This window comes from Eubalaena glacialis, chromosome 1, assembly GCF_028564815.1.
Source record: "Eubalaena glacialis isolate mEubGla1 chromosome 1, mEubGla1.1.hap2.+ XY, whole genome shotgun sequence".
Lineage (NCBI taxonomy): Eukaryota > Metazoa > Chordata > Mammalia > Artiodactyla > Balaenidae > Eubalaena > Eubalaena glacialis.
In genome coordinates, this window is record NC_083716.1 from 63,147,364 (window position 1) to 63,172,357 (window position 24,994).

Sequence of the window (24,994 nt, forward strand, 5' to 3'; positions counted from 1 at the left end):
GCTTTTGCTGGTGGGTGAGGGCTGATACAATCTATGATGATGATGATGTATCGTGCTAAGTTAGACGCAGATGTACTTCTCAGGCTTTACAACAATATTAATCCTCTGCAAAGAGTAATGGGGGAGAGAAGAAAAGGCTTCAAACGGGAGATCAAGTGGCGCTGACTCTTGGCGTACTGACTGGCTCCCTCACCTCCAAGGCCAGCCGGGTGCGAGTCAGCGGGAAGCCCCTCCCGCGGGGGCCCTTGGAGAGGCAGCACCCCAGCCTTGGCCGCCCGGGGGCGCTGTGGGCCCCTGGGAGCGGGCGGCTCTCGGGCTGCCGGCCGCGCTCACTTGCTCTGCGCTCACTCGCGCGGAGGCTTCCCCGCCGGCCGCGTCCCGTCCGCTCCCTGCGAACCAGGAGTGCCCCCTGCGCGCCCCCGGGCTCCGCTCCGGCCCGGCTGCGCCAGACGCAACTCTGCCCGACGGCGACATGGGCGTCCCCCCAGTCCCGGAGGCTGGCAGCTGGCGCTGGGGGCCTGTGCTCCTCGCCTTCTTCCTGGCTGCCTCCCGAGGTAAGGTCGGCGGAGCCTGGGTGCTGGGGAGGAGCAACGGGAGAGCACAGCGGGGCAGGGTGGGGGGTCCCAGGTCAGATGCGGGCGCCCTGGGAGCCCCCTTCAGCCTGCCGTGACCCCAGCCCGCGGCAGGGAGGCCGCTAGGACGGCTTGGCAGGGGCGGCGGCTCTCTGCCAAGTGCCCCGGCTGGGTGGTGGGCACACGTGTATGCCGGCAGCTGCCCAAGCAGCTGCCTGTCCAGCCCTTCCCAACCCAGAGAGCCCGGGCACGAGTACCTTCTGCAGAACAGGAGATAAACAAGGTGGAGACAGCCCAATGTGTTCTAGTGGATGCCACTGGCTTTTGACACCTGTGGCGTCTCCCTGCCCCACCCCAGGGCCCCAGGATCTCACAAGGCGCCGAAGTTGTATACTCTCAGCCAGTGTCCTGTACCCTGGTGACACTCTTGGTTGAGCCTTGGTGGGCACTAGTCAGTGCAGGCACTGGTCCACAGCTGGACATGGGCGCCCTCTGGTCCTTATCCTGAGGGTCTGATGGCTGAGAGTTGAGTGGTCAGCTGATTCCCAGCATGCTAGCAAAGCTGCAGCTCAGGGACTGGTGTAGGGCATGCACTGGGGAGAATGTGGGACATTTCCCAGCTTGGCTCTGAGCCCCTTCTAGGTCCTTGGATAACTTATAGCATCTTTCGGGCCTCAGTTTCCTCAGCTCAAACACAGAAGCCATACACTGGGAGGTGTCACTTTCCCCTTCCAAAGTCCAGACTGTCACAACTCTAGGTGCTATCCTGGTCAGGACACAGGGGCTCCTTGAGTGGGGGGCAAAGGTCCCAGTACCCACAGCCTGGCCCCTGCTTCTTGCCTGTCCAGGACTGAAGCAGTTGGATCTTGAGGGAAGAGGGGGCCGGCAGGCAGCCTATGGAACTAAACTTTAAACTTTTTCTCTGGGAAGGCTCAGGGAAAGTGTGAGTCATGCAGGGAGTCAGAGGGAGGCAGGAGGGAGGTGGGGAGCTTGGCAAGGGACCCAGTGGGTGAGTCAGAAGAAGAGGAGGAAGGGGAAGACAGGGGAAGAGCAAGAGGAGGGTTCTGAGAGAACCTGGAAAACACCTCAGAAACTGGGGAGCCTGCAGGCAGCATGGTATCTCAGTGCTGGGAGGCTGGCCTGGGCCTCCTATAAGGAGGAGGGAGCCCACACCCCACAGACAGAGATGCCTAAGCCCTGAACTGGATGCTCCCCAGGAAGAGCCAAAGGGGGTGGGGGAGCAGTCTCGGCACCAAGGCCATGGCTCATGGCAGACATGGCTTCCCAAAGGAGCAGGGGATGGTGGCAGGCAGGACGGCCAGCATCCCACCCACTACAGACCGCCTACCCTGCCCCATCCTTTCCAAGTGACCCCAAGAGGCCCTTCAGTTTTCTTACCGCTACCCTGTCCTCCTCTGGCTGAGCTGCTCTCTGTTCAGCAGCCCCAGTTTGGGAAACTGAGTTCCAGAGAACTAGGGCATAGAGAGCCAGCTTGCACAGAGCCAGTAGCAGAGAGGCTCAGAGCCCCTCACTCCATATTGTCTCTACAGCCAGGAGGCTTCACCCCCAGAGGTCTTGGCTACTTAAACAGCTTGGTACTCCATCTCTTCCTGGACCCAGCTCAAGGAGATAATTAGGGTTTGAAGCAGCTTTCCACTGAAAGGAGTCAGGAGAATTCTCTTAGTTTTGAACTACTCTGGGACTCAGTATTCCTAACTGTAATATGGGTGTGCTAATGAATATTCATGCTGCTACCCAGTACAGTGTGCAACAACGGGGATGAGAGATGGGGAGGCCTGGTTGCAGACATGGTCCGGAGGGTCTCTGAGTTGGAAAGACCTGCTCACCGGCCTGCTGGGGTGCTGGGTGGCCCTGGGCAGGATTGCTCACTGTCAAAGCCTTGATGCTTTGGGAAGGTGAGATGGAGGTGGCTAGTGCAGACCTGTTTGTTCTCTAGCTCTTGGGGCTGGGCCAGCACCATGGAGAATGGTGGTGGTGATAATGGCGCACAGGAGCCTAGGAGACACCCCTTTCCTGGGCCTGACCCAGGTTGAAATGGGTGGAGGGAGGCACCTAGGGAGCCAGGACCCAGCAGACCCCAAGGGTGGCAGAGCCTCTTCTTCCCCTATTGGCCTTCCCAGGACCTGTGGAAGTTATTGTTCCTGCCATGTCCTCACAGGCTGACCCAAGAGTCCCAAACTCTGGGACTAGCCCATGGAGGCGCACTGGGGCTGGGGAGGTGAGAGCCCATCTTCCCCTGTATGGCAAGCAGGGTTGCAGGGCCTTGTTGAGTAACCCAATGGTGCAAGCCTCTGACGCAGCAATGATCGGCTCTTAGGAAATCCACAGTCTGTTGCCCAGAGGCCCTGAGGTGGAGAGAAGCAGGCTTGAGGCCAGCCCATGGGCATAAGGGAGCCTCTACCCAATGCCAGGGGTATGCAGCAATACCGGGGAGCCCCTTGCTGAGCTGGGCTGGTTGCTCTCTCTTTCCCCCAGGTAGGGCAAAGGTTCCCTGCTGGGGCCTGACCTCCGTAGGCGAGGGTGGCCCAGGTGGGAGGTACACTGCTGGAACGCCACCTCCCTATATGCACACACATATGGGGTCTTAGGCCCAAGCAGACAGAGGGAAAGAAGAGAGGAAGAGAGGGGTCCTTGGTGCCCATCGGGTATACTGGCAGTGACCCCTCACCAGCATTGACCAAGCCCCAAAGACTGAGTTTGAGGTGCCAGGTTTTAAGCCAACCGTTCATCCAGGAGCAGTCTGGCCTCACCAGGGGAGGGGGCACCAGGGAGCTGCGGTGAAGCTTCTGATGGACCCTCGGATCCCCTTAGCAGCAGCGCGGGCATGCCCAAGGGCTTCCTAATGCCACCCTGTGTGAGAATGGAAGGGACCTGGAGTTGTGTGCCCTGCATGCCAGGGCTTCCCGTTCAACCCTGTCACTTAACAGTCCGGCTTGGGGAGTCAATCAGAGCTCCGTTCAAATCCCAAGATGGTCCTTTACTGCTCTGTCACTTTGCACAAGTTACTCAGCATCCGTGAGCAAGTTCTATCATCTCTCCCATAGGGACGATGACAGCGCCTCCCTCAGAGGGCTGCTGTGAATTTTCGGTGCACACGTAACACAGAGCCTGGCATAACATAGTGCCTGGCACCTGGTGAACTCTGGCTGTGTAGTATTATTCTGCCTCTTGGCTTTTGGAGGCCACATGCCATTGGTTTACCATCTTAGCTCCTTGCTTCCTGCAGGGTCCGGTAGAGCGCCCAGAGCATGGGAAGGCATTGACTGGTTTCACTGGGACAGGACTCTCTAGAATCCTGGAGGTCTGAAGTGCTGGGCCCAGCCCTCTGTAGCACCTCTACACACTAACAGTCTGTAATGCCCATGGAGGTGCCTGTAGATTCTCCTCTTAAAGTTCCCCAGAGATGGGGACTTTGCCACTTCAAGGTAAGCCGGGCTCAGGGTTTCCTTGTCTTATTGGGGTCTTCCTTGCAACTGAGCTTAACATTCAGCCTGTTTACTTTGGCTGACCATCCCCAGAGAGAAAGACAATGGCCACCATTGTGTCCATCAGTAACTCAGTAATGAAGCTGCTCTGCACCTGACCGAGCCAGCCTAGTCCCTTAACCTTTCTACATAGGATCTTACTTCCCATGGGGACCGGGGGTCAAGCCCTGTCTCTGCTGTTCACTTACTGTGGGATCACAAACGCACACTCCGCCTTTATCTGAGCCCTGGGCAGGCTGGGTAACAGGGTCTCGGCAGCGCTGACCACTCACTTCAGAAGAGTAATTCCATGATGGTGTTTCCTGACCTTCAGTCCATTTGTTCACCACTTCGGGGATTTCTACAGTGTCTGCCCATCATCATATGTACCCTCTTTAAATCTACTCATTCTTTGACTTAAGTAAATAGATTTTAAAAGGAAACTTTGTATCACTGCCATAAATGGAAAGCCAGTGTCACTTGCCATAAATAGAACAAAATCATAAAAGTACATAATAGGAAAACCAAATAAGGTAAATTCTAGTTGGAAACTATAGCCTGGGGAAGGCTCCAAGCCTGCTGTACCTTGCAAGAAAAAAAAAAAAAAAAAAAAAGAAGAGCTTAGCACATAATAGAGATGTTTTGAAGACACACTGGCATCAAACTGGGACTTTCTCTTTGATGTTATCAGGACTGAAAGACAATTGAAAAGGGAATAACCTTCTCTCTATGTGATTCAGTGTTATTTAATGCCATAAAACTGAAAGTAAAACTACCTATGCTGTAGATGCTGTCAGCTCCTCTCCATTGAAAAAGAAAACTCACTACTGTGAGGAGTGGCAGCTGGGGGCAGGGGGCAGTTCAGCTCTCCTGGAAGAAGGGAGAGATGGCAGTGCTCATCCTAAGAGGCCAGGACAGGGTCAGCAGGCCTTTCTGGGCTTCTTCCAGGCCCCAATTCTCCCAGCCCCCGTTGCCTTCCCCAAATAAATACAGTGGCTCTAGCTGGGTCCTCTCCCCATGCTGGGGCCAACTGGCTGTCCCAACAACTACGGAGAGAGTGGGAGAGGGAGCCTGCAGCCTCACTGGCCAGGTCAGCCTGCCCATCTGCAGGAAGGAGGTGGGGCCTCTGGTCAATCCCTGGCTACTTCTACACCCTAGACCTCTGGAGTGAGATGACCTGGGTTCAAATCCTGGCACCACCACTTGCTATTCATGAGACTCTGTACAAGTTACTTAACCTCTCTGTGCTTCAGTTTCCTCATCTGTAAAGTGGAGACGATGATAGTACCTACCTTATAGGGAGGGAGGATTCAATAAGCGACTCCATATAAAAGTGATTAGAATGATGCCTGGCACAGAGTTAAGAGCCTGCTACTATACCATTACCACCGAGCCTCCTGCACTGAGGGTAGGGCACAAAGAGATTTGAATCTGAACCTTAGGAAGTCTTCACAGCACAGGATCTTGAGGGTAGCTGGCTGGAGCTGGTAGTCTGGGCTACATACAGTTGTCCTCAGAGAGGGCCTGGGAGAGCTGAGGAACGAGTCATCCAGAGACGCATCCACTGGTGCGGCTCTGGCCAACCGCCCAGGCCCTCCCTGGGGAGGTGTGCTGGCCAACAGCCTCCAGCCCCAGATGCACTGATGCTTTCCCAATGTGCTGGAAGTGCCGCTTCCTCCGATAGAGCCCGGCTTCCCCTTCCCAGACTCCTTGGTCCAATGTGAATGGACACTTCCTGCAGGAGCAGGTATCAATAAACACATCTGAGATGCCCTTTGTCCTCACTGGCCACGGAGCCCCATGGGCGGACCTGCCAGCTTTGGGCCCTCAGCCCTTTGTCCCGGAGGTACTTCCTGGAGCTTAGCGCTGGAATCAGGACCAGTCCTGATTGGTCCTTGCCTCTTGCCCTCTGTGCTCTCCATCTTGATAAAGACAGAGCCTAGCCTTTCCTTATACCCTCTATGGACTGCCCTGGAGGACAGGGTCTGGCAGGGAGCTGGAGACGAGGTCCATGTCTGTCTGGGGCCCCCTCTGAGGGCGAGGACCTGGCCTTCTGCATCTAGCACAGGGCCAGCAATAGCAGGCCATCAGTAACTGTTTGCTTACAGCCCCTAGCAGCTGGACAGAGTCCAGCTGTTTGGGTGGGGCCTCCTAGGCCTGACTAATCAAGCCAGGGACCCACCTCCAAAGGCTGGGGCGTTGCCTTGGCGACTGTGGACTAAGCTCATGCCGGGTCAGGGTAAATACACAGGCCTGTCTACACCCACACACACCCATCCCATGCACACCCACAGGGTTTCACCAGGTGAAACCTTATGGGGGGAAAGAGGTCACAAAAAACTAGCATCCTGAGATGAAGCTAAACAAGAACTCCTTTCCCCTACACTGGGGCTTTTACAAGAGGCTGAGCCCCTCTGTGGCTGAGGGTCCCACTGCTAGAAAGTGGCAGAAGCAGGGCTAAATTCTGAGCGGAAGTCCCTTAGGGAACTCTGCACCCCCATGGCCTCTCTGCCTTGGGCCTGGCTCATGTTGGGACCTTAGTAAATATTTGTGGAATGAAAGAATGATGTTTTCGGTTTGGGTCTGAGGCAGAGCAAGGCTGGCTGCGTGGAGAGCACAGAAGTCAACTGGAGGTCAGTTTGCGCTCCGAGTAGCTGGAGGATGAGGTGTCAGCCCCACCCGCTGGAGGGGTGGAGGGCTCTGCTGCCTGTAGTGCTGGCTTGTCCAAGGTGTGGGTCTCAGTTCAGCCACGTAGGGCTGTGTGGCCTTGGGCAAATCGCTTGACTTCTGATTTGATTTCCTCATCTTTAAAATGGGGATAATGAGACCTACATCAGGGGCGTTATGAGAATTAAACGAGTATAAAGTGCTCAGCAAGTCCTAACCTGTAAGAGGGGCTCATAAATGCCCGTGATCACCTTTGTAGCCCATTCTTGCCTCCTTCCTCTGCCCTAAGACAGCCCTTCTCACCTGCCACAGGGTTTCAGAGCTGGAAGGGGCCTAGGAATGTGGGGAGTCTCTCCAGATAGTAGGAAGAAAAGGAGGCCCAGAGAAGGATGGGACCTGCCCAAAGGCACACAGTAAGGGCATGGCTAAGTGGGGTTTGGGGCCCAGGGATCTGCCTGCCCAGGCCAGAGTTTTAATCCTGAGACCTCACATTTCCCAGGATCACAGCATTCTTCCTCCAGGTGTTTCTGCCATCTTACCCAGCAGCAGGTGGGGGCTGGGGGCGGGGTGCAGGGCCCCAAGAACAGCACAATGATGGATGGTTCCCACATGCGCACAGGCTCAGCCCGGGGCTGGGGGCCTTTTCCTGTCCCACATGCTCTCGGCCACCCTGGAGCCAGGGGCCTTCCTCCCCAGTCTCCTACAATGCCCCAGGTGTCCAGAAGGATCTGCTCCTGACAATAAGCAACATCCTCCGGCCAAATAATTATAATTCCAGCTGGGCTATATATAGCCCCTGATAACACACGTGCGCATGCGCAGTCATGGAAGACATGGGGCACGTGCGCTGTTTTCCCTAACGCCGTGCCCTTGAGTCCTCCTAAGGACAGGCTGCCCACGGGCGTTGTCCCAGCTGCAATCTCAGACACCACAAACAAGATGTTTTCTCTCCCCCCAGGACAAACCTGTAGATGCCCGGCCCACTCCCGTCTGGCCCTTTTGCTCAAACTGAACACTCTCACCCACGCCCAAACCTGAAGCCCAGGGTAGCTTCTCCTTTTTCTAAAAGGGGAAGAGGTCCTTCTGGGGCATGTGGGGTGTAAGGGATTGAGCAATGCCCCCTCCCCAACTCTGTCTCTGAACCCCAGTTCTCTGTGTCCCCACTGTGGGTCTTCAACGAAATCGCTCCTCGGGCTGAGAATCCCCTCTCCACCGCTTCCTGGGCAATTCTGCAGTCATTAACACCACTGCTTGGACCCAGGGGGCTCTGGGCCTGACGTCCTGCTGGAGGCCCTGGGCTGGTGCCCCACTGGAGGCCCTGCTGCTTGCTTCCGTCCTGCCCACACCTACCCTGCCCACAAGCTAGCCTCAGTCTTGCCACATCTTGGCCCCAACCCGTCCACACCTCTGTCCACTCAGCAGTCCCCACCCTGCTCAGCTCTGTGCTCCACTTCTTGCGTCTGCCTCTGCCCACCCCAGACCTGCGGCCCTGGCCTCTACTGAGCCAGCTTCCCCGTGGCCCCCAAGGTGTGTGTGCTCCTGCAAATGCTGCTGGATCTGGATTCGGCTCTCACCCTTGGCGATAGTCCTGGGGCTGAAGATAATGTTGGGAAAAGGGGAAACCAGTTACCAGCTGGGAGAGATGCTGCTGGGAGCTGCCTTGTGGCCTGCTGGGGAAAGGGGGAGTAGAGGGCAGAAATAAGCCAGGGTCCACTCTCTGGGTGGGTTTTTATTCTTCCTTAGAGGGTCCTTTCTGTAGCTACTCCCCACTTCCATTTACTGGCACAGCCAAAATTTGGCAGTCAGGCTTCCACTGGGGACCTTGGGTGGATCATTTCCTCTCTGAGCCTGAGGGTTTCATCTGTAGAACAGTGGGCTTGGGGAGTAGAATCCCTCCCTGGTTACACCAAGGAGCCACACTCATGGATCAGAAACTCAGATGTCCATGGGACATTCATGGTGAGGGAATGAAGCAGGCCAGGTGGAAAGTTAGGGAGTAGAAGGGACTGCAGCAAGCTAGAACACCAGTGTCCCATCTAAAAAGGAGGCTGCTGCTCAGCTCCAGTTGACGACTGCCTCATAGGAAAGCTGGTTTAGTGTTAATTTACTGATTCTCAAAGAGAAGCTAGAAGTCAGAATTTTCATATCAAATTCCCGGTCTTTAAATTTTGGCAATCTCAAAAAAAAAAAAAAATTGTAAAATACTTTGAAGGTCAAATAACATATGTTTGAAGGCTGAGTATGGCTGGTGGGCTGCCAGTTTCTGAAATTGTTTCTTTCAGTACAGAGTCTAAGTGCCTGAGTTTAATTTTGACTCTAGTACTTATTTGCTGTGTGAACTTCGGTGAGTTACTTAACATCTCTGTGCCTTAGTTTCCTTATTGGTGAAACAGGAATAAAAATAACACCTACCTTACTGGGTTGTTAGACATGCCCATGCTATTCCTTCTTCTAGTTCTAACTAGATCCTGCTTTACCTGAAGCCCCCATGCTCTAGGTTCTGAGTTTATACCCTCTGGAACTTCAGGCAAACCACTTTCCCTTTCTGGGCTTCTATATTTCTGCTGGAAAGGGAGATCAGCATCTCGCTAAAGAAGTTCTGAAATCCCTGCTTACCTTGGCAATGACTTTCCAAAAATCTGGGGCTCCCAGACATGGCTCCCTCTTACATGTGGGTGCTGTGAGTGGGAGGCTCTGGTGTGTGTGTGTCCTTTTTACCTTCTGGGGCTTAAAACTCCACCCTTGCAGACATATTCTTTGGGGCCATGGCTTTGCTGCCTCCTCACACTCTGCTTTAAATATGCAGGCACGCCAAGATTGGACCACAGCTGTTACCAGTCATTCACACCTTAGTGGGAGAGAATCTGAATCTGGCTTCTCCATTCTATCGTGCAGAACTGTTTTCACTCTTAATGTCCTAACGTCTCTTGAATTGCAGAAATGAGTTAGAGACCTATCTTTCCCAGGTATCAAGCACCAACCTTCAGAGCATTTCATGTAAAGTATCTGTAATTCTGCCTCAACTCTGGCAGGTAGCTGTTTCACTTCTATGTTTTATAGTGAGGAGTCCGAGGCTCAGAGTCTATGTAACTCTCAGCTGTTGGACTCCAATGCAGGGTGGGCTAATTCCAAAGCTACACCAGGCTGCCTTTCTCCTGACTGGGCCAGGCTTTCAGCTCTGCCAGGTGAGGGGAGAGGGGGCTGGGCTGTAAAATAGGGAAGGGGCATCTGGAGGAAGAAGTCGCGTTGTTATCTTGGGTTCAGGCAACGGCAATGGAAAGGACATATCCATTTTGATCCTGTACATATTTACAGGGTCCTCCTTCCCTGTCTGCCCACAACAGCCCCTGATTTTAGCCAATTAAAATCAAAATATCACTAACGTCTAATAACTATAGCTATCCCTCCTATGTCTGCAGGGGGCACAAGAGCTCACATCTCGTGTTCTCCTCTTTTCCTCATTCTGTCCTCTCACAAGCCTCTTGTAGCTAATATTTTCCTCATTGCACACATGAGGAAACTGAGGCTCATAGCTAGACAGAATTTTCTGTTTTTAAGGGCCAGTGCTTTGGGGGGTGAACCTGGTTAAATGCTGGGAGACTGGGGTAGGATAAGGAGGACCAGGGCATGGCTTCATTTGCTTATTGAAAACAAAATGAACTAGAAAATATTTCTAAGAAGCCTGGGTGGCAGGCAGGTGCCTGGATGAGATGACCTTTTCTGCATTGCCTGTCCTTGACCCTTAGACACCTTGGGTTTTCCTGTTTCCCTACCACCTTCCACTTGCTGGAATCCTCTCTGTCCATCTACCCCAAAGACCCTCCTTCCTTTAACGAGTCTCCTGACCATCCCCAGGAAGGTCGTGTCCTCTTTTCTCCAAGTGCCCTGAAGGCTGGTATGGGTTTGCCCTTTAGCCTATGGGGCTATTTTGTCAAGAGGCCAGACTTGTCTACCCAGCTAGGCCATAAGCCCCTGGAGAGGCCACATCTTCAGCATCCAGGTGAGATGTAGCACCCGGCACAGGCCTCACGCAGGTAGATGCTCTATTAGTGCTCACTGATGAGGAGGCGCGAAGGCAAGGCCAGCCCAGGAGCCGATGACCCCCAGGGGGGCCGTCAAGGGCAAAGCACTGCTTTTCCCAGACAGCCTTTCCCTCCTCACCCTGCTTCCCACCCAACGGCACTGGGCATGGAAGCTGGAAGTGCCAGGGGCCAGATGTGGGCAGAGCCATGGTGCCTGCAGTAGGGGGATGGGAGCTGGGGCTGGAGCACATGTGCCACCTGGGAGAGGGACACACGCTGGCCGGGCCCAGTCTGCTGCCTGCCTGGAGTCTCTCCTATGCCTCATCCAGCTACACCTGGGGAAGCTCCTGTGGCTCCTCCCACACAGCTTGGGACGGAGCCGGGTTCATGAACTAAAGAAGAAGCTGAGGCTTGGGGAGGTCAGCTGACTTGCCCGGAGCTTGTGGCTGGGGAACCCGCATCTTTGAAGCCCCAGACCAAGGTTCTTCCCTACTCTGGGGGCACTGGGAGTAGTGCCGGCTCAGGCGGGTGACAGGCTCTCGTCTCTCTGAGCAGGTCTGGTGGCAGCATTCAAGGTCGCCACGCCGTATTCCCTGTATGTGTGTCCCGAGGGACAGAACGTCACTCTCACCTGCAGACTCTTGGGCCCCCTGGCCAAAGGGCACGACGTGACCTTCTACAAGACCTGGTACCGCAGCTCGCGGGGTGAGGTGCAGGCCTGCTCGGAGCGCCGGCCCATCCGCAACCTCACGTTCCAGGACCTTCACCTGCACCACAGCGGCCACCAGGCCAACACCAGCCAGGATCTGGCCCAGCGCCATGGGCTGGAGTCAGCCTCTGACCACCACGGCAACTTCACCATCACCATGCGCAACCTGACCCTGCTGGACGGCGGCCTCTACTGCTGCCTGGTGGTGGAGATCAGGCACCACCACTCGGAGCAGCGGCTCTACGGAGCCATGGAGCTGCAGGTGCAGAGAGGTGAGGGCTGCCTCTGTGGGACAGCTGGGGTGGGGGGTGTCCCTCTGGGGATGGTGCCTGTGCTTGTCTGGGAGGGTGAGCAGCGAGGAGGACAGCGTGACTGCGGGGTGGCGCTGTGCATCTGATGGTGCGACACTGTGCCGGAGGCTGTGTGATTCTGTATGGGTGGTGCTGGCACTACAGGGGTGGCACGGTGTGTGGAGCTGTGCGCGTCTCTCTGGGTAGCTGGGTGTGATGGACAGAAGGGCGTATGTGGCTCTGTTTATGACAGTGGGACTTTTTAACGGGAGGGGGTGTTTATGACAGTGGGACTTTTTAACGGGAGGGGGTGTATGAACTTGGGCTGGGAGTGTGACTACTCACCACAGTTCCATGGCTCACACCTGGGGTGTGAGTTAGAAGAGTGTGTGTGTGTGCGTGTGTCTAGGTGAGAAGGCGAGGGGCGGTAGACTAGATAGAGGTGTGGGTGTGGGCAGGTATCGACATGCCCCTGAGGCTGTCATGTGTCATGACAATGGGCAGGGCATGCCTAGCTGTGCAGTGAAAATATGCCTCTGTGTGTCTGTGTGTGTGTGCGCAGCTGGGCCAATGTTGCCAAGGGGACACTAGCCTGAGTACCTGTGACAGGAGGGGGGGCATGCCAGCCTGGACAAGTCTTCCTGGCTTCCTGGGTCTGACGCCCACCTAATGACCCTTCTCTCTGCTCCCACAGGCGAAGAAGCACCATCCAAGTGCATTGTGCACCCACCCTCCTCCAAGGAGAGTGAAAGTAAGGAACCACCCTCTTGGCTCTTCTGGGTTCTCTGTTCTCCTCTGTCCTCATCCTGGACCCAGACCTCATTCTGAACTCTGACCTCATCACCCCAAGCCCACGGAACCCCCATTCCTCCTCCTTTGCTGCTGCCTCTCCCTTTTGTTTCCTCCTTCACCTGAGCCACTGGGCTGCAGCCCCCAGAAGCCCATGCCCCTTCCAAGGCCCAAAGCCTGAGGAAGGTGGCTCCTGGAGTCCCAGCTCCTGACTCTCGGAGGGGGGTTGTGCCCCGGCAGTGACCTTTGGCCAAGTGCCGTCACGACAGGTACTGGGTGCCACAGGCTGCCGAGCTTGTTTTCAGTGGGCACGGCTCCTGCCCACTAGCCCTCTGCCACAGGCAAAGGTTGGAGGGCTGTGGTGGGGGTCCTCCTGGCTTGGACTCAACTATTTAAAATCTCCTTGTTCTGTGTGGGGAGGGAGGAAGGAGAGGCTCAGGAAGGGGAACAGAACCACCTTTTCTAGAGCTCCTACTATGTGCCAGGACTGTGCTAAGTCCTTCCAAGTACTGGTATCTCAGTGGCTTCTTATAAGAACCCTGTGAAATAGGCGTCACCAACTTCACTTTACATACATGGAAATGGAGGCCCAGAGAGGTGACGTAACGGCCTCAATTCACACAGCTGACAAGGGAAGTGCAGCTGGGACTGTGCTCACATCACCTTCTTCCCACGTCGGGGTAGGAGACTGGACACACAGCGTGGTGGGTGTCAGTCAGCCCCCTGGTATTTGCCCAGAGGTGCCCTACAGGGGCTTCCCTGGTGGCGCAGTGGTTGAGAATCCGCCTGCCAATGCAGAGGACATGGGTTTGATCCCTGGTCCGGGAAGATCCCACGTGCCGCAGAGCAACTAAGCCCATGCGCCACAACTACTGAACCTGCGCTCTAGAGCCCACGAGCCACAACTACTGAGCCCGTGTGCCACAACTACTGAAGCCCGCGTGCCTAGAGCCCGTGCTCCGCAACAAGAAAAGCCACCGCAATAAGCCCACACACCGCAACGAAGAGTAGCCCCCGCTCGCCACAACTAGAGAAAGCCTGCGCACAGCAATGAAGACCCAATGCAGCCAAAACTAAATAAATAAAATAATTTAAAAAAAAAAAAAAAAGAGGTACCTGGGCACTAGGAGGCCAGGCGAGAATGCCCAGCAGCTTGGAGACAGCAGGCAAAGGGGGGACATCTTAGGGACACGCCCCTCTTCTGAGAAGAGGGGGTCTTGGCTTCCTCAGCCTTCTCTCTCTTAGAATTTATCGGGAATCCAGTGTGGACCAGACCCCGCCTAGGCCCTGGAGACACAAAAGTGCAGGCCTCCTCCCTGCCCTCCAGGAGGACATACACCAAAACTGAAGCCAGGAATGGGAACAGCTCAGCTACAGCCCCGGCCAAGCCCCCACTCAAAGGCTGTGGTGACTTTCTATTCGAACTACTCATTTTTTTTGAAGCAACAAATGGACCAGCCAGGAACAAAATTAGAACACACAGCTGGGTCTGAGTTAGACCCACATGGAACTAAGAACAAGCCCCTCTTCCTGCACACCGCAGAGCTCATGTGTGGCCTCGGCACCAAGCCGCTGCCTTCCTCACTTCCTCCACTGGCAGCTCCCTGGGGAGGGTGGAAAGGGGGCCCCCCACCCCGAGCAGCCCCTCCCTTCCCATGCAGCAGCCTCATGACTGTGTGCGCACATGCGTGCTGTGCACAGGACAGGGTGAGCCTCACGTGGCGGGGTCCCTGCGTGTTTACTTCCCCATCGCCCCTTCCACTCTGAGCAAACCCCCAGTCCCACTTCCGCTCCCGCAGAAACACCTCCGCCACTGCCGCCATTTCACAGATGGAGAAACCGAGGTTCAGACGGGTGAAGGGACTTGTTCCCAGTCTCCCAGAGCCAAGAGGAGAAGCCAGGGTGCCTGATTCTCAGTGTGCAAACCCTGCCTGAGCACTGGGGCCTTCCCCTCTGTCAACACTCGTTTTCTGAAAATTAGCTGTATAAGTCTTGGAGACAGAGACAAGAGATGCCAGAGGGGACGGTGCTAGAGAAACCAGGTGTGAAATGGAGAGGGAGTGCAGATCTGGGTCGTTTTTCTTGATCTAGACTCTAGAGAAGCAGCTGCTGGAATTAAGGGAACAGGAGTCACCTGGGAAATCCCAGGAGTCTGGCTGATGAGAGCCCAAAGGTGAGGCAGAACCTTGAACTTGACTGTTAAGGGTCAGGCTTCCTTTGCTGGGCACCTCTGCTCTCAGGTTTTGATATTTTCCTCCTCTCCAGTTCGTGGGATGTGCAGCCTTACTCTGGTCCCTGCTTCCCTGAACTACTGTCTACAGGGAATTGGCTACTTAAAGGCCAAAGGGACATGTTTGCTTCTGTCTCGGCATCAAGGGCAGGGGGATAGCGTCAATGATCTCTGGAGTCCCTTTTCGATCCCCTTCCAGGCCCTTGGTTCTGGAGGTCTGCAGACTACAGCTGTGGTGGAGTTTTGGCACTAAGGCGGAAGTGGTCTCAGATGAAGAGAAACCCGGCTATGCTTTTGGGTGGGCTGTGCGGGCTTCGGACAGTGCTTCCGTTCTCCGGGTATCGTGTGTCCACTGAGCGATGCGAGCAAGCGTGTCCCTTTCCAACTAACAGGGAGGTACCCTGTGTTATCTAAGGTGCTGAGTCAGGGCTCAAAAACTAAATGCCTGCAGGGCCAGGGAGCTGGTGGGTAGGACAGTAGGGAGGGGTAGAGACTGTGGTGAGCACCCAGCTGCCAGTCTGTACTTGCAGTTCCAACCACCATGTGCCAGGAAGGGGGCCCAGGGTTGCCAGAGCCACTGAATTTTCAAGCAAAGTCAGAAGTCCAGATTTTACATGAACTCTCTGAATTTTAAAATGTTGGCAACTAATTAAAAAAAAATTAAGTACTGTGTCGGCCATAGTTGCAACCTGAGTCCATTCTAGTGAAAGGCAGTGTGGTAAAGTGGGTAAGAGCACAGATCCTGAAATCAGCCAAGTTGCTTAACCTCCCTGTGCCTTAGTTTTCTCATCTGTAAAATGGGGATGACAGTTATCATCATACTTTCCAGGTTGTTACGAGGCTAAAATGAGGTACTCTGTGTAAAGAAAGCGCTAAGAACCATGCCTGGCACGGAGTAAGTGCTGTGTATGTGTTGGCTACTATTACTTCTAATGTGGAATGCTAGGCCTGGCTTCCCAAGTCATCTCATCCATTCCCCTGTGCCAAGGCAGGATGGCAAGTAGATGGCAGCAGACAGTGGACACATATCCTGTTTTCTAACAGTTCGAAACATTTGCCTGGTGACCCATGTGCTTAGTAGGCCCCAGGGCTGACCGCTGGGTACTGCCCTCCACTGCCACTTGCCTTTGGAAAGATCCCAGTCCCTGCTGTAAGACAGGTGCCCCCAAGCCAGCCTTGGTACCTGATCAGTTAATGATGCTTCCAGCCAAGAAGCTCTTTGAGTTTCCCTTCTCTGACTGCAGCGCCAGTCTCCTAGCGTTATCTCTGGTGAGGAGGAGGGTAGTTGGTCTATAAAATCCTCTGAATGCTCACAGCAGCTTGAGGTGGCAGGGGAGGTGATAAGAGAGGAGTGGGGCTGAGGAAGGTGGTACCCAAGGAGCCCAGGAGCCCCGAGTTGCTGGGGGGCTGTGGTTTTTCACTGAACCTGGGGAAGGGGGCTGGGCAGCCCATCTCCCTGAGAAGCAACCTCCCCACCCCGCAACACAGCAGGTGTATGGTTTGCTTTCATCCAGCCCCGTCCCTGGAACCAGGCAGCTCTACTGAACTCCCCCCTCCTCCATAAACACCCTCGGGGTACTACTGGCAGGCCCTGGACAGAGAATCGCTGAGCAGGCTGGGCCCCTCCCATCCCACCCCGCTGTGTAAGGGCCTGGCACACTGCTTGCTGCTGGCTAGGCAGGTGCCTCTGCCGGTGCCTGATCACCTTCTAAGCATGAGTCTGGCTCTGGATGGCTACAGAGCAGGACCCCCCGACCTCACCTCCAGGTACTGGCCACACGTAGCGGGAGGGCTGGGGAGCTGTGGCGAGGCTGTGCTCTGCAGAGGAGCCCATGGTGTCAGAGGGCAACTGGCCCACAGAACTCTCCCCAAACCCTGCCCCCTGGCCCTAGCCTCAACTCCCAGGCCAGGCTGTAAGGAAACCAAGTCCTGATCCCCTAGAGGGGCCGAAGAGAGGGAGTCTTTGCTTGGGGACAGGAGTCAGGTAGAGGCTGGGCCAAGGCACCCACAGCCAACAGGGAGCTGGACTCAGTGACCACTGACTGACTACACCAAATGCTGCCTAGTACCAGTCTGGAGGAGACCTGCTTTGACGACCAGAAAAGAGCGCTGTGCAGCCGGTTTCTCAGTGCCCACAATAAGGTCCTGGGATGGGGTTTAGAGATACTCGAATATCTGAATTATAGAACATTTAACTTTCAATACTCTACGTCAAAGTGCAGCCTCGCTAAGATCTGTGGGGAACCTGCTTTAATGTGGAGTCGAACTTGTCTTTGTAACAGCACAGCAACTGTTCCTGTACCAGCGGGTGCTTCTAAAGCGCCTGAAAACAGCTTGTTCTCTTCTGAGGTCTGAACAAACGCCCTGAAAGCTTGTTTACACCGTCAGGTTGTTCAGCAATACAATGAGATAAAAACAGCCTTTATTCCCAAGTAAGTAGTGCAAAGGCAACACTGAGCCCGTTCACCTCCCCAAAGCTCCCTGGAGCCAAGCTGACGCTGTGACAAGGTATCCCAGCCCATGGTTTTTCTGTCAGAGGGAAGGGCTAAAACTGGGAGGGAAATGCATTTACACTGGTTGTGGTTCTGAGGGCACGTCTGTTCCCAGCCAAACTCCTGGAGTCAGCAGATGGACTGAAATAAATCAAACCTCCCATGCTGTTGATGGGATCGTGAAGCAGTACAAGTTTTTTTTAGAGGACAATTTAGCAATAGGCTAAAAGAAAATACACTTACTCTTTGGCTCAGCACTTTCACTACTAGGGTTTTATATACGGATGTACTTGCCCAAGTGAGCAAAGATGCCTACACAAGAAGTTCATTGCTACTTTATTAGTTATGTTGAAAATGGAAGAAACCTACATACACATCAGTAGGGGACTGTTTCAATAAATTTTGGGTGAGCCACGTGATAAAGCCCTAGGCAGAATGAGGTAGATCTCTGTGCCAATACAGAGAGGTGTCTAAGCTGTGCTAAGTGGGAAAAGCACTTGTCACGTGATCCCATATATGCTCTACATGCGGGGAATGTATCTAGACTATACACAAAAAAACTGACAGTGATTATGTCTTTGGGGGGGGGCCTGGGTAGAGGGGGAGGAAGAAACTTTTGATTTTTTTTTAACTTGTAAATTTTTTCTGTGTGTAATTTAGAAAGTTTAAAAAAATGTAAATGTTGGACAAGGATTCACATTTCCCTAGTTCCTGCCCCAAGATTTTTCCCCGTGAATTGTACATGTGAGGTCAGTTTAGAGGCCCCATCCTGGAGCCAAGGAGTCTCTCCAGGGATAAGTAGGGCTTTTTATTCATTTATTTTTCATTGAGATAAAACATATATAACATAAAATTTGCCATTTTAACCATTTTTAAGTGTTTGATTCAGTGACATTAATTATGCTCTCAATGTTGTGCAATTATCACCACTATCTATTTCCAAAAGTTTTTCATCTCTCGGGCTCCTTCTGACCTTGAACTTTGTGGCATGAGGTCTATGAAGGGCCTGCTCTCCCTTTTCAGGGAACAACCTGTCACCCAGGGTGGTCGAGCTGTTCCCAGTGGGCTGGGATGAGGACCCTTCTCTTTCCCCGCTTGAGCTGCCTCAGCTGTAAGCGCCTGGCCTGATTTCTGGTGCTCTGGCCCCCCTGGGGTCCCCAGACCTTTCGTGCCTCTGCAAGTCAGTGAGGGTCTGGCTGTGGGGCCTGGGTAAAGGTGGGTCCCCCTGTTGCCAGGCCTTCCTTCTCTGGGCCTCAGTTTCCCCTCAGGAGGTGCAGTGGGAACGGGGCCTCACCTTGGCTGCCTCTGTCCTTTCAGGCATCACGGCTGCTGCCCTGGCTACGAGCGCCTGCATCGTGGGCATCCTCTGCCTCCCCCTCATCCTGCTCCTGGTCTACAAGCAAAGGCAGGTGGCCTCCAACCGCCGTGAGTATCCCTGCCCGCCTGGGCTAGGTGGGGGTGTGAGTGACCTGCCCCAGCCCCCCTCTCAGGCACGGGGATTAGCAAAGGCTAAAGGCAGGCACAATTCCGCTCTTCAAGAGACAGGAGCTGCTACAGTCCTTGCAAGGAGCTGGGCTCAATGGTGGAGAGAAGAGGGGATCCACTAGCCCCTTGGCGCTCAATGAATAACTGTTGAATGAATGAATGAATAATCATACGGAGCAGGTGAAATTGGTTTATAAAAGTGCTACCGCCTGGAGATTGTTTGGGGACCTGCTTTAATGTATGGGTAGGCTTGTCTTGGTAGCAATTGTTGTGACAAAATGACCTTTGGATTATCAGAACTGGGAGGGATCTTAGAGATAACTTGATTCAACTCTTTCCTTTTACAAGTGAGAAACCTAAGATCAGCAGGGTTAAATAACTAACCGAATGTTATATAACTTAGTAAGTGGAAGAGCTAAGACTCAAACTCAGAGCTTTTCACCGCACGCTTTTCAGGGAATATAGTCCCACCACATAATAAAAACGCTCGTCAGCATGCGCGTCACAGCAGACGACCCCTAACCAGTAGGATTGCTGTGCCAGGTACCACGCCAAGCTTGCTATATACATTCTCTCACATATTCCTCATAACCCCTCTAAGAGTTTGGTCCTACCACTGGCCCCATTTTACAGCTGAGCAAACTGAGACACAGAGCCGTTCAGTAACTCCCTTAAGGAACCACACAGCGAGCACGTGGTGGAGCCAGGTTTCAAGTTGTGACCACAAATACCTTTTCACCCGTCTCTTTGGGTGACAGTGCCCCTTGCCCTTCCTTTGACTCCACCCATGAGCCTCGTCCAGTCTCAGTCTTCCAAGAGCAGGAGGGTGTGGGCCCTCGCTTCGCCTCCCCCACCTCTTCCCCTCCGTCCTCTGCAGGAAGGCTTTGGCTTACACCTGATCGCCTTCGGCTAGACTGTAACGACTTGACACCCCTCTGTTCCTCTGTCACTGGGTCACTCAGAGGCTGTGGCCACCTCTCCCTTCCTCTCAGGACGCCCTTATTCCTCTCACAAAATCCACCACAGTCTATCTACACAAATACCCTGGGGTTGGGGCTGGGGTGGGGGAGGGTAAAGGGGTTGGAGCAGAAAGAGGAAGCCAGGGGATCAACCAGGGAGAGAAATCATTGCAGAGCTGCCCTCAGCTCCTGCCTGTCTGTGGAGCACTTCCACGGAGGTGGGAATGGGACGAGGAGGGGGCCACGCTCAGCTAGGCTTGGCTACCAGCAAAGGAGGTGCTTTCTGTGCCCCTTACTCCAGACCACGGGGCTGTCTCCATCAGGGAACAGGAACTGGGAAACAAATTCCTGGCAGAGGACGGCGTTGGGTGGGGGAGGCGCACTACTGATCCTGTTTGGCGCCGCACAGCCTTCCTTACAGGGCCCCGAGGGGTTGGCCAAGGCTCTGCCCCTGTCCCGGGCTGGAGGAAGGAAAAGCAGAGAGGGGACATCCCCAGGCCAGAACACTGTGGGGTGTCCTGAGGACATGGGGAGCCGGGGTCAGCCCCCAGTATCTCCTATTCCACGCACTGGGACACTTGCAGACTGAGGGCTTCGCAGAGGAAGGGACAGATGAGCTGGGTGCTGAAGAATTGCACTGAAAGAAGGCTCGAGGGGGTGCGGTGGGCCGGCTAGGGCTGTGCCACGACCAGTGTTGAGCACGTCTTCTGAAACTCTAAACGAGCCCCATTTCTGTGATGGGCAGCCACTTCATAGCACCTTTCCCCAGATTTAATATATGCAGTAACAGGAAGGTATCAATCATTTATCTCCTAATAAAAGTATTTTTGAGGCCAGTCCTCTGTCCTCTCCAAAAAGAAAAAAAAAAATGACTTGCATGGTCGAAGGCTTAGAGACAGACACAAGAGATGCCAGAGGGGACGATGCTAGAGAAACCAGGTACGAAATGGAGAGGGAGTGGAGATTCAGGTCATTCTTCTTGATCTAGACTCTAGAGAAGCAGCTGTTGGAATTATGGCAACAGAAGTCACCTGGGACATGCCAGGCGTGTGGCCACAGGGCAGAGGCCGAGTGGCCCGGAGCGGGGCAGTGGGGAGGCAGGTCGGAGACAGAGTGGACGGGAGCGTGTGTGGTGCGCTTTGGGCAGGATGATGGCACGGAGCCTGGCACAGAGCCTGGAACAGAAAGTGTGCTTGGGAATGAGCCAAACTCAGGAAAAAAGAAAGAGAAAGGGTTGGGAGCACTGAGGAAGGCAGTGTGCTGCGGAGGCCAATGGGTGTGGCAACCTCTCTAGTATCAGAGACTCGGTGTCCCCAGGGCAGAGGAGAGGATGAGGGGCGGGAACGCAGAAACCGCACGAAGCCCCACGCAGTCACCCAGTAAACAAGGAGCCATGACTCTGATACCTCAGAGATTTCAGGAACTTGTGTGCAACTTCCCGTGGGCGTTCTGTTGTTGTGCCCCTCCCCTACTGCTTGTTTCCCCATCGTAATCAGCAGCAAAGCTCGTAAAAAACGAGAAGGATCTGTGGGAGTACATGGGGAGCTGCAAGAAAGAGGGAAGTTGGGGCCACTGCATCTGGTTGGTGGCCAGTTTGGGGGGTGGGGAACCCGCACAGTGGGGCAGGGTGGCAGCAGCTTGGCTGCAGAGTAGAAAGTAGTAGCATGGCTGAGAAGTGATAGGGTCTCAGGCCCCCTAAGTTTCCTCTAAGAGATGTTGCCTTGAAAGCCACCCTATTAGGCAATGCAGAGGATGGGACAGAGAGGACCAGGAACTCTAATTAGGAACTGACCTTGCAACACTCCTGCCCAGTAAATCATGGCTGACGACCAGAACGTGACAAATGTCCAAACAGGAAACAGCAAATTCAGGAGCCAGGCCTTTGGTTGATCATGAATATCTAACATCACCAAGTTAAGACGTGGGAGAAATCATTGGCTGCCTTTGGTTTCCTGGCAACAAATGTTGTCCCAGACACTTGTAAAATGCAGCCCAAATTTCATTTATCACCGGTCAAAATGGGCCGCTCACTGAGGCCTCACCTGCTGGGTAGACACGCAGAGCACTGCCTGCCATACGGGCTTCCTGAGTGAATAGAAGTGGGATCCAGGGCTGAGCACGGCCCTGTCCAGGATTGCTCCCGTTCCCCGAGGGGCATCTGCCAGTGAGGGCAGGGATGCTGTCTGGGGAAGCCTTCCCTTTGTGACTAGCTTCTCTGTCTGTTTGTCCCTAGGTGCCCAGGAGCTGGTGCGGATGGACAGGTAAGGCCCATGGAGACCTTCCTGAGAACACTTCCAGCAGCTGTGCCACCCCGATTCAGAGTCTGGCAGGCTGTCTCTTTTCCCTGGGCTGTCATCTCTGAAGGGCAGCATCTACACCCAAACTCCTTATGCAGCAGTTAAGGGGGAGGGGGACCTTTTAGCCAGGACAGACTGATTCTCCCAACTTCACCAGGATCTCTTCCCCTCTCCTCTCTGGTCACTGCTTATACCACGACAGGGCTGAGAACACAGATGTGGCCTCCCTGGTCCTCCCTGTGCTCTGGGCCAGCTGTCAGGAAGGAGATATTTCTGGGCAGTAGGGCCCCTGTTTAGCTGCCTGGCACAGCTGGTTAGAAGAGCATTTGCCATCTGCCACCGAGGCCTACACATCTGTGCCGATTGGCTGTTTTCCCTGCTACCCCTCACCCAGCAGCCTGAGCTCCAGGATGCTTGGATGAACTACGCACCCACCTTCGGGCCTCAGTGGTCAGCCAGGCCAGGGTGGGGGAGGGGAGGAAGCAGCTGAGCCCAGGCAGACACTGAAACATGCAAAGGAGGCCAGCACATCTGGAGTTGTGGCCCCTCCCTGCAGGGCACCCCAAGGAGAAGGCTGTCAGGCTACAAGGGCAGAGGCTGACCAGGCTCAGACGGAGGCGGCAGGTTGGGGATAGAGTGAACAGGGAATGTGTGTTGGTGCACTCTGGGCAGGAAGCTGGCATGGAGCCTGGCATGGAGGGCATGCTTGGGAATGAGCCACATTTAGAAATTTGGCCCCGGTACATGCAACACCAAATTCAGAGCTCCCCCCTGATGTTTGAAAGGGATGATATTCAAGACAGGTCACAGGAAGTCCTGCTAGCGATCCTGCTAGAATCTCAGAGTTGGAGGGGTCCTCAGAGGTTGTCCCACTCCCAAGCAGGAAGAACGCCTCCCTTCAGCTCAAGACAAGCTGTGGGGACATTCAGTGCTAATGCCATTAACTCTACTGACCAAAGAGAGACTTGTCCCCAGATTCCTGAGGCGCCTCTGACCCTGGGCTTCCTTCCTGGGCCTGCGGCAGATGGTCAGACCACAGGGTGGAGCTGGGGTCAGATGCCCTCAGCTCAGGGCAGGTGGGGAGGGCAGCCCATGGCCTTTTCTCTCTGGCCCTGGATCCTCCCTTCCTGCTAGGAGAGGCTGCTGAGACCTGGGGTGGGAAGGCAGGTGAGGGGAAGGGAGCAGAGAAGGAAGGCAGGCGGGAGGGCAGAGTCCTAGCCCCAGGCAGCACGGATGACCTTCAATTCTGATTCTCTAGCAACAACACTCAAGGAATTGAAAACCCCGGCTTTGAGATCTCTCCACCTTCCCATGGGATGCCAGAGACCAAGCCCAGGCAACCCCTGACCTATGTGGCCCGGAGGCAGCCTTCTGAGTCTGGGCGGCATCTGCTCTCTGAGCCCAACACTCCTCTGTCTCCACCAGGCCCCGGGGATGTCTTCTTCCCCTCCCTAGGTAAGTGCTTCTCTTCCCTCACAGCTCTATGGCCTGCAAGGTCATGACCTCTCCATGGCGTGCAAGGCATCAGCCTCACTCCCCGCCCTCCCTGGGGAGTCCTCACAGCCTCAGGGTGTGGGGTTGGGGGGATGAAGGACAGAGGAACCCCCACTTCACTCTGCTTCTCCTTTCCTTTGCAGACCCTGTCCCTGACTCTCCAAACTCTGAGGCCATCTAGACCAGCTGGGGGCCGTGGGCAGTTGTGGCTGGGCCTGGGGCAGGTGCATTTGAGCTAGGGCTGGCCCTCTGAGTGGTCCCTTGGCCTTGGACCTGGTTTCTTCCCTCCTGCTCTAAGCTCAGACTCTTTGAAATACCCCTGATGGCCAGACCCTCAGCCTCTCTGGATGCTACGTGGCAGAAGGGAGGAGGTGTTGGATCGCTCAGCCCGTCTCAAGGATGGTGGGGTGCTGGGATCCCACCCCAGACACCCAAAATTCACCAGCTACTGATGCCAAATGACCTCCATCTTAGAAGCCCCAGAACTGCCAGCTGTGTGGCAGCCTCTCTCCCTGGGACATAAGCCTTGGGACCTGACAGCAGAGATGGGCACCGGGCAGACTTCCCAGTGCCACCCTCCAGGCATGAGACATAGGACAAGATGTGGAGAGACTTCTCCCCACTGTGGTGGACCCAGCTCCCCCATCTCGCCTGAGAATGCTCATCTGTCAAACCTCTTTGTAATCATGAGGCTCTGGGGCTGGGCCTGCCTGACCCTGGGCCGTGGGAGCCTTCCCCAGCTGCCTTCTACCAGCCAACTCTGAGGAGCCGTCAACAGGTTACACAAATCTGGGGCTCCCACTGCCTGCACTCTGGTCCCCAGAATTCATTGGCCAGAAGCCCCAAAACGGGAAGTATATGCTGCGGCACGGTGGCCACTGTGAGCCAACTGGCATCTTGGGCAATGGGAACCAGGCCAGAGGTTGCACCACCCACCGCAGATGGGAGTGGAGGGGAGAGCCAGGGGCCTGCTGGGAAGGCTAGAGGAGAGGGCTCCACCGCCTGCTCCCTGCGGTCGAGAGAGATGGTGACCACATAATGTACTGCTCAAACTGTGACACTCTTGGGGTGCTATTCAAAACTACTTGGGCAACAGTGCAAAACCTGTGGGTGGATTGTAAGAGCTGGGTTTAAATCCCTACCCTGCTTCCGAGGTGCCTGAGGCCCAGGGAGCCCTCTTCCCCCACCCCCCAGTCTTTGGTCCTCTGTTCCAGTCAATCTGTGCTGAGCCTTCACTGCAGCGTGATCCTGTCGGGTGGGAGGGGCGGGCGTGTCCCTCGAAAGTCTTATGCCCGCTCTGCTCTGGACCCTCTGCTCCCATCTCCCGCTTCAGGGCCATGACCCAAGTTTGTTTTTATACACATAAACGAGGGGAATCCTTTGTGGAATTTCGATTAAAGAGTTTTAAAGCATGGAGAGGAGTGGGGAGGGGTCTCTGTACACTGTGGGGTGAAAACGGGTGGTGGGGCCTGAGAGGGGGAGGAGAAAGTTTGAGCTGGACAG

General features: G+C 54.8%; 2 protein-coding genes across 2 annotated transcripts in view; one reads left to right on the plus strand and one right to left on the minus strand.

Annotated features, from left to right (window-relative positions):
- Positions 1–24,994, minus strand: part of CDH23 (cadherin related 23) — a 428,638-nt gene that overhangs the window by 36,714 nt on the left and 366,930 nt on the right. The gene's annotated exons all lie outside the window — the stretch shown is intronic.
- Positions 309–24,879, plus strand: VSIR (V-set immunoregulatory receptor). The gene is made up of 7 exons (XM_061181167.1): positions 309–554; positions 11,302–11,727; positions 12,440–12,496; positions 18,574–18,681; positions 21,934–21,961; positions 23,256–23,452; positions 23,635–24,879. The coding sequence occupies exons 1-7, from the start codon at positions 473–475 to the stop codon at positions 23,670–23,672; spliced, it is 936 nt and encodes a 311-aa protein (XP_061037150.1). The 5' UTR covers positions 309–472; the 3' UTR covers positions 23,673–24,879.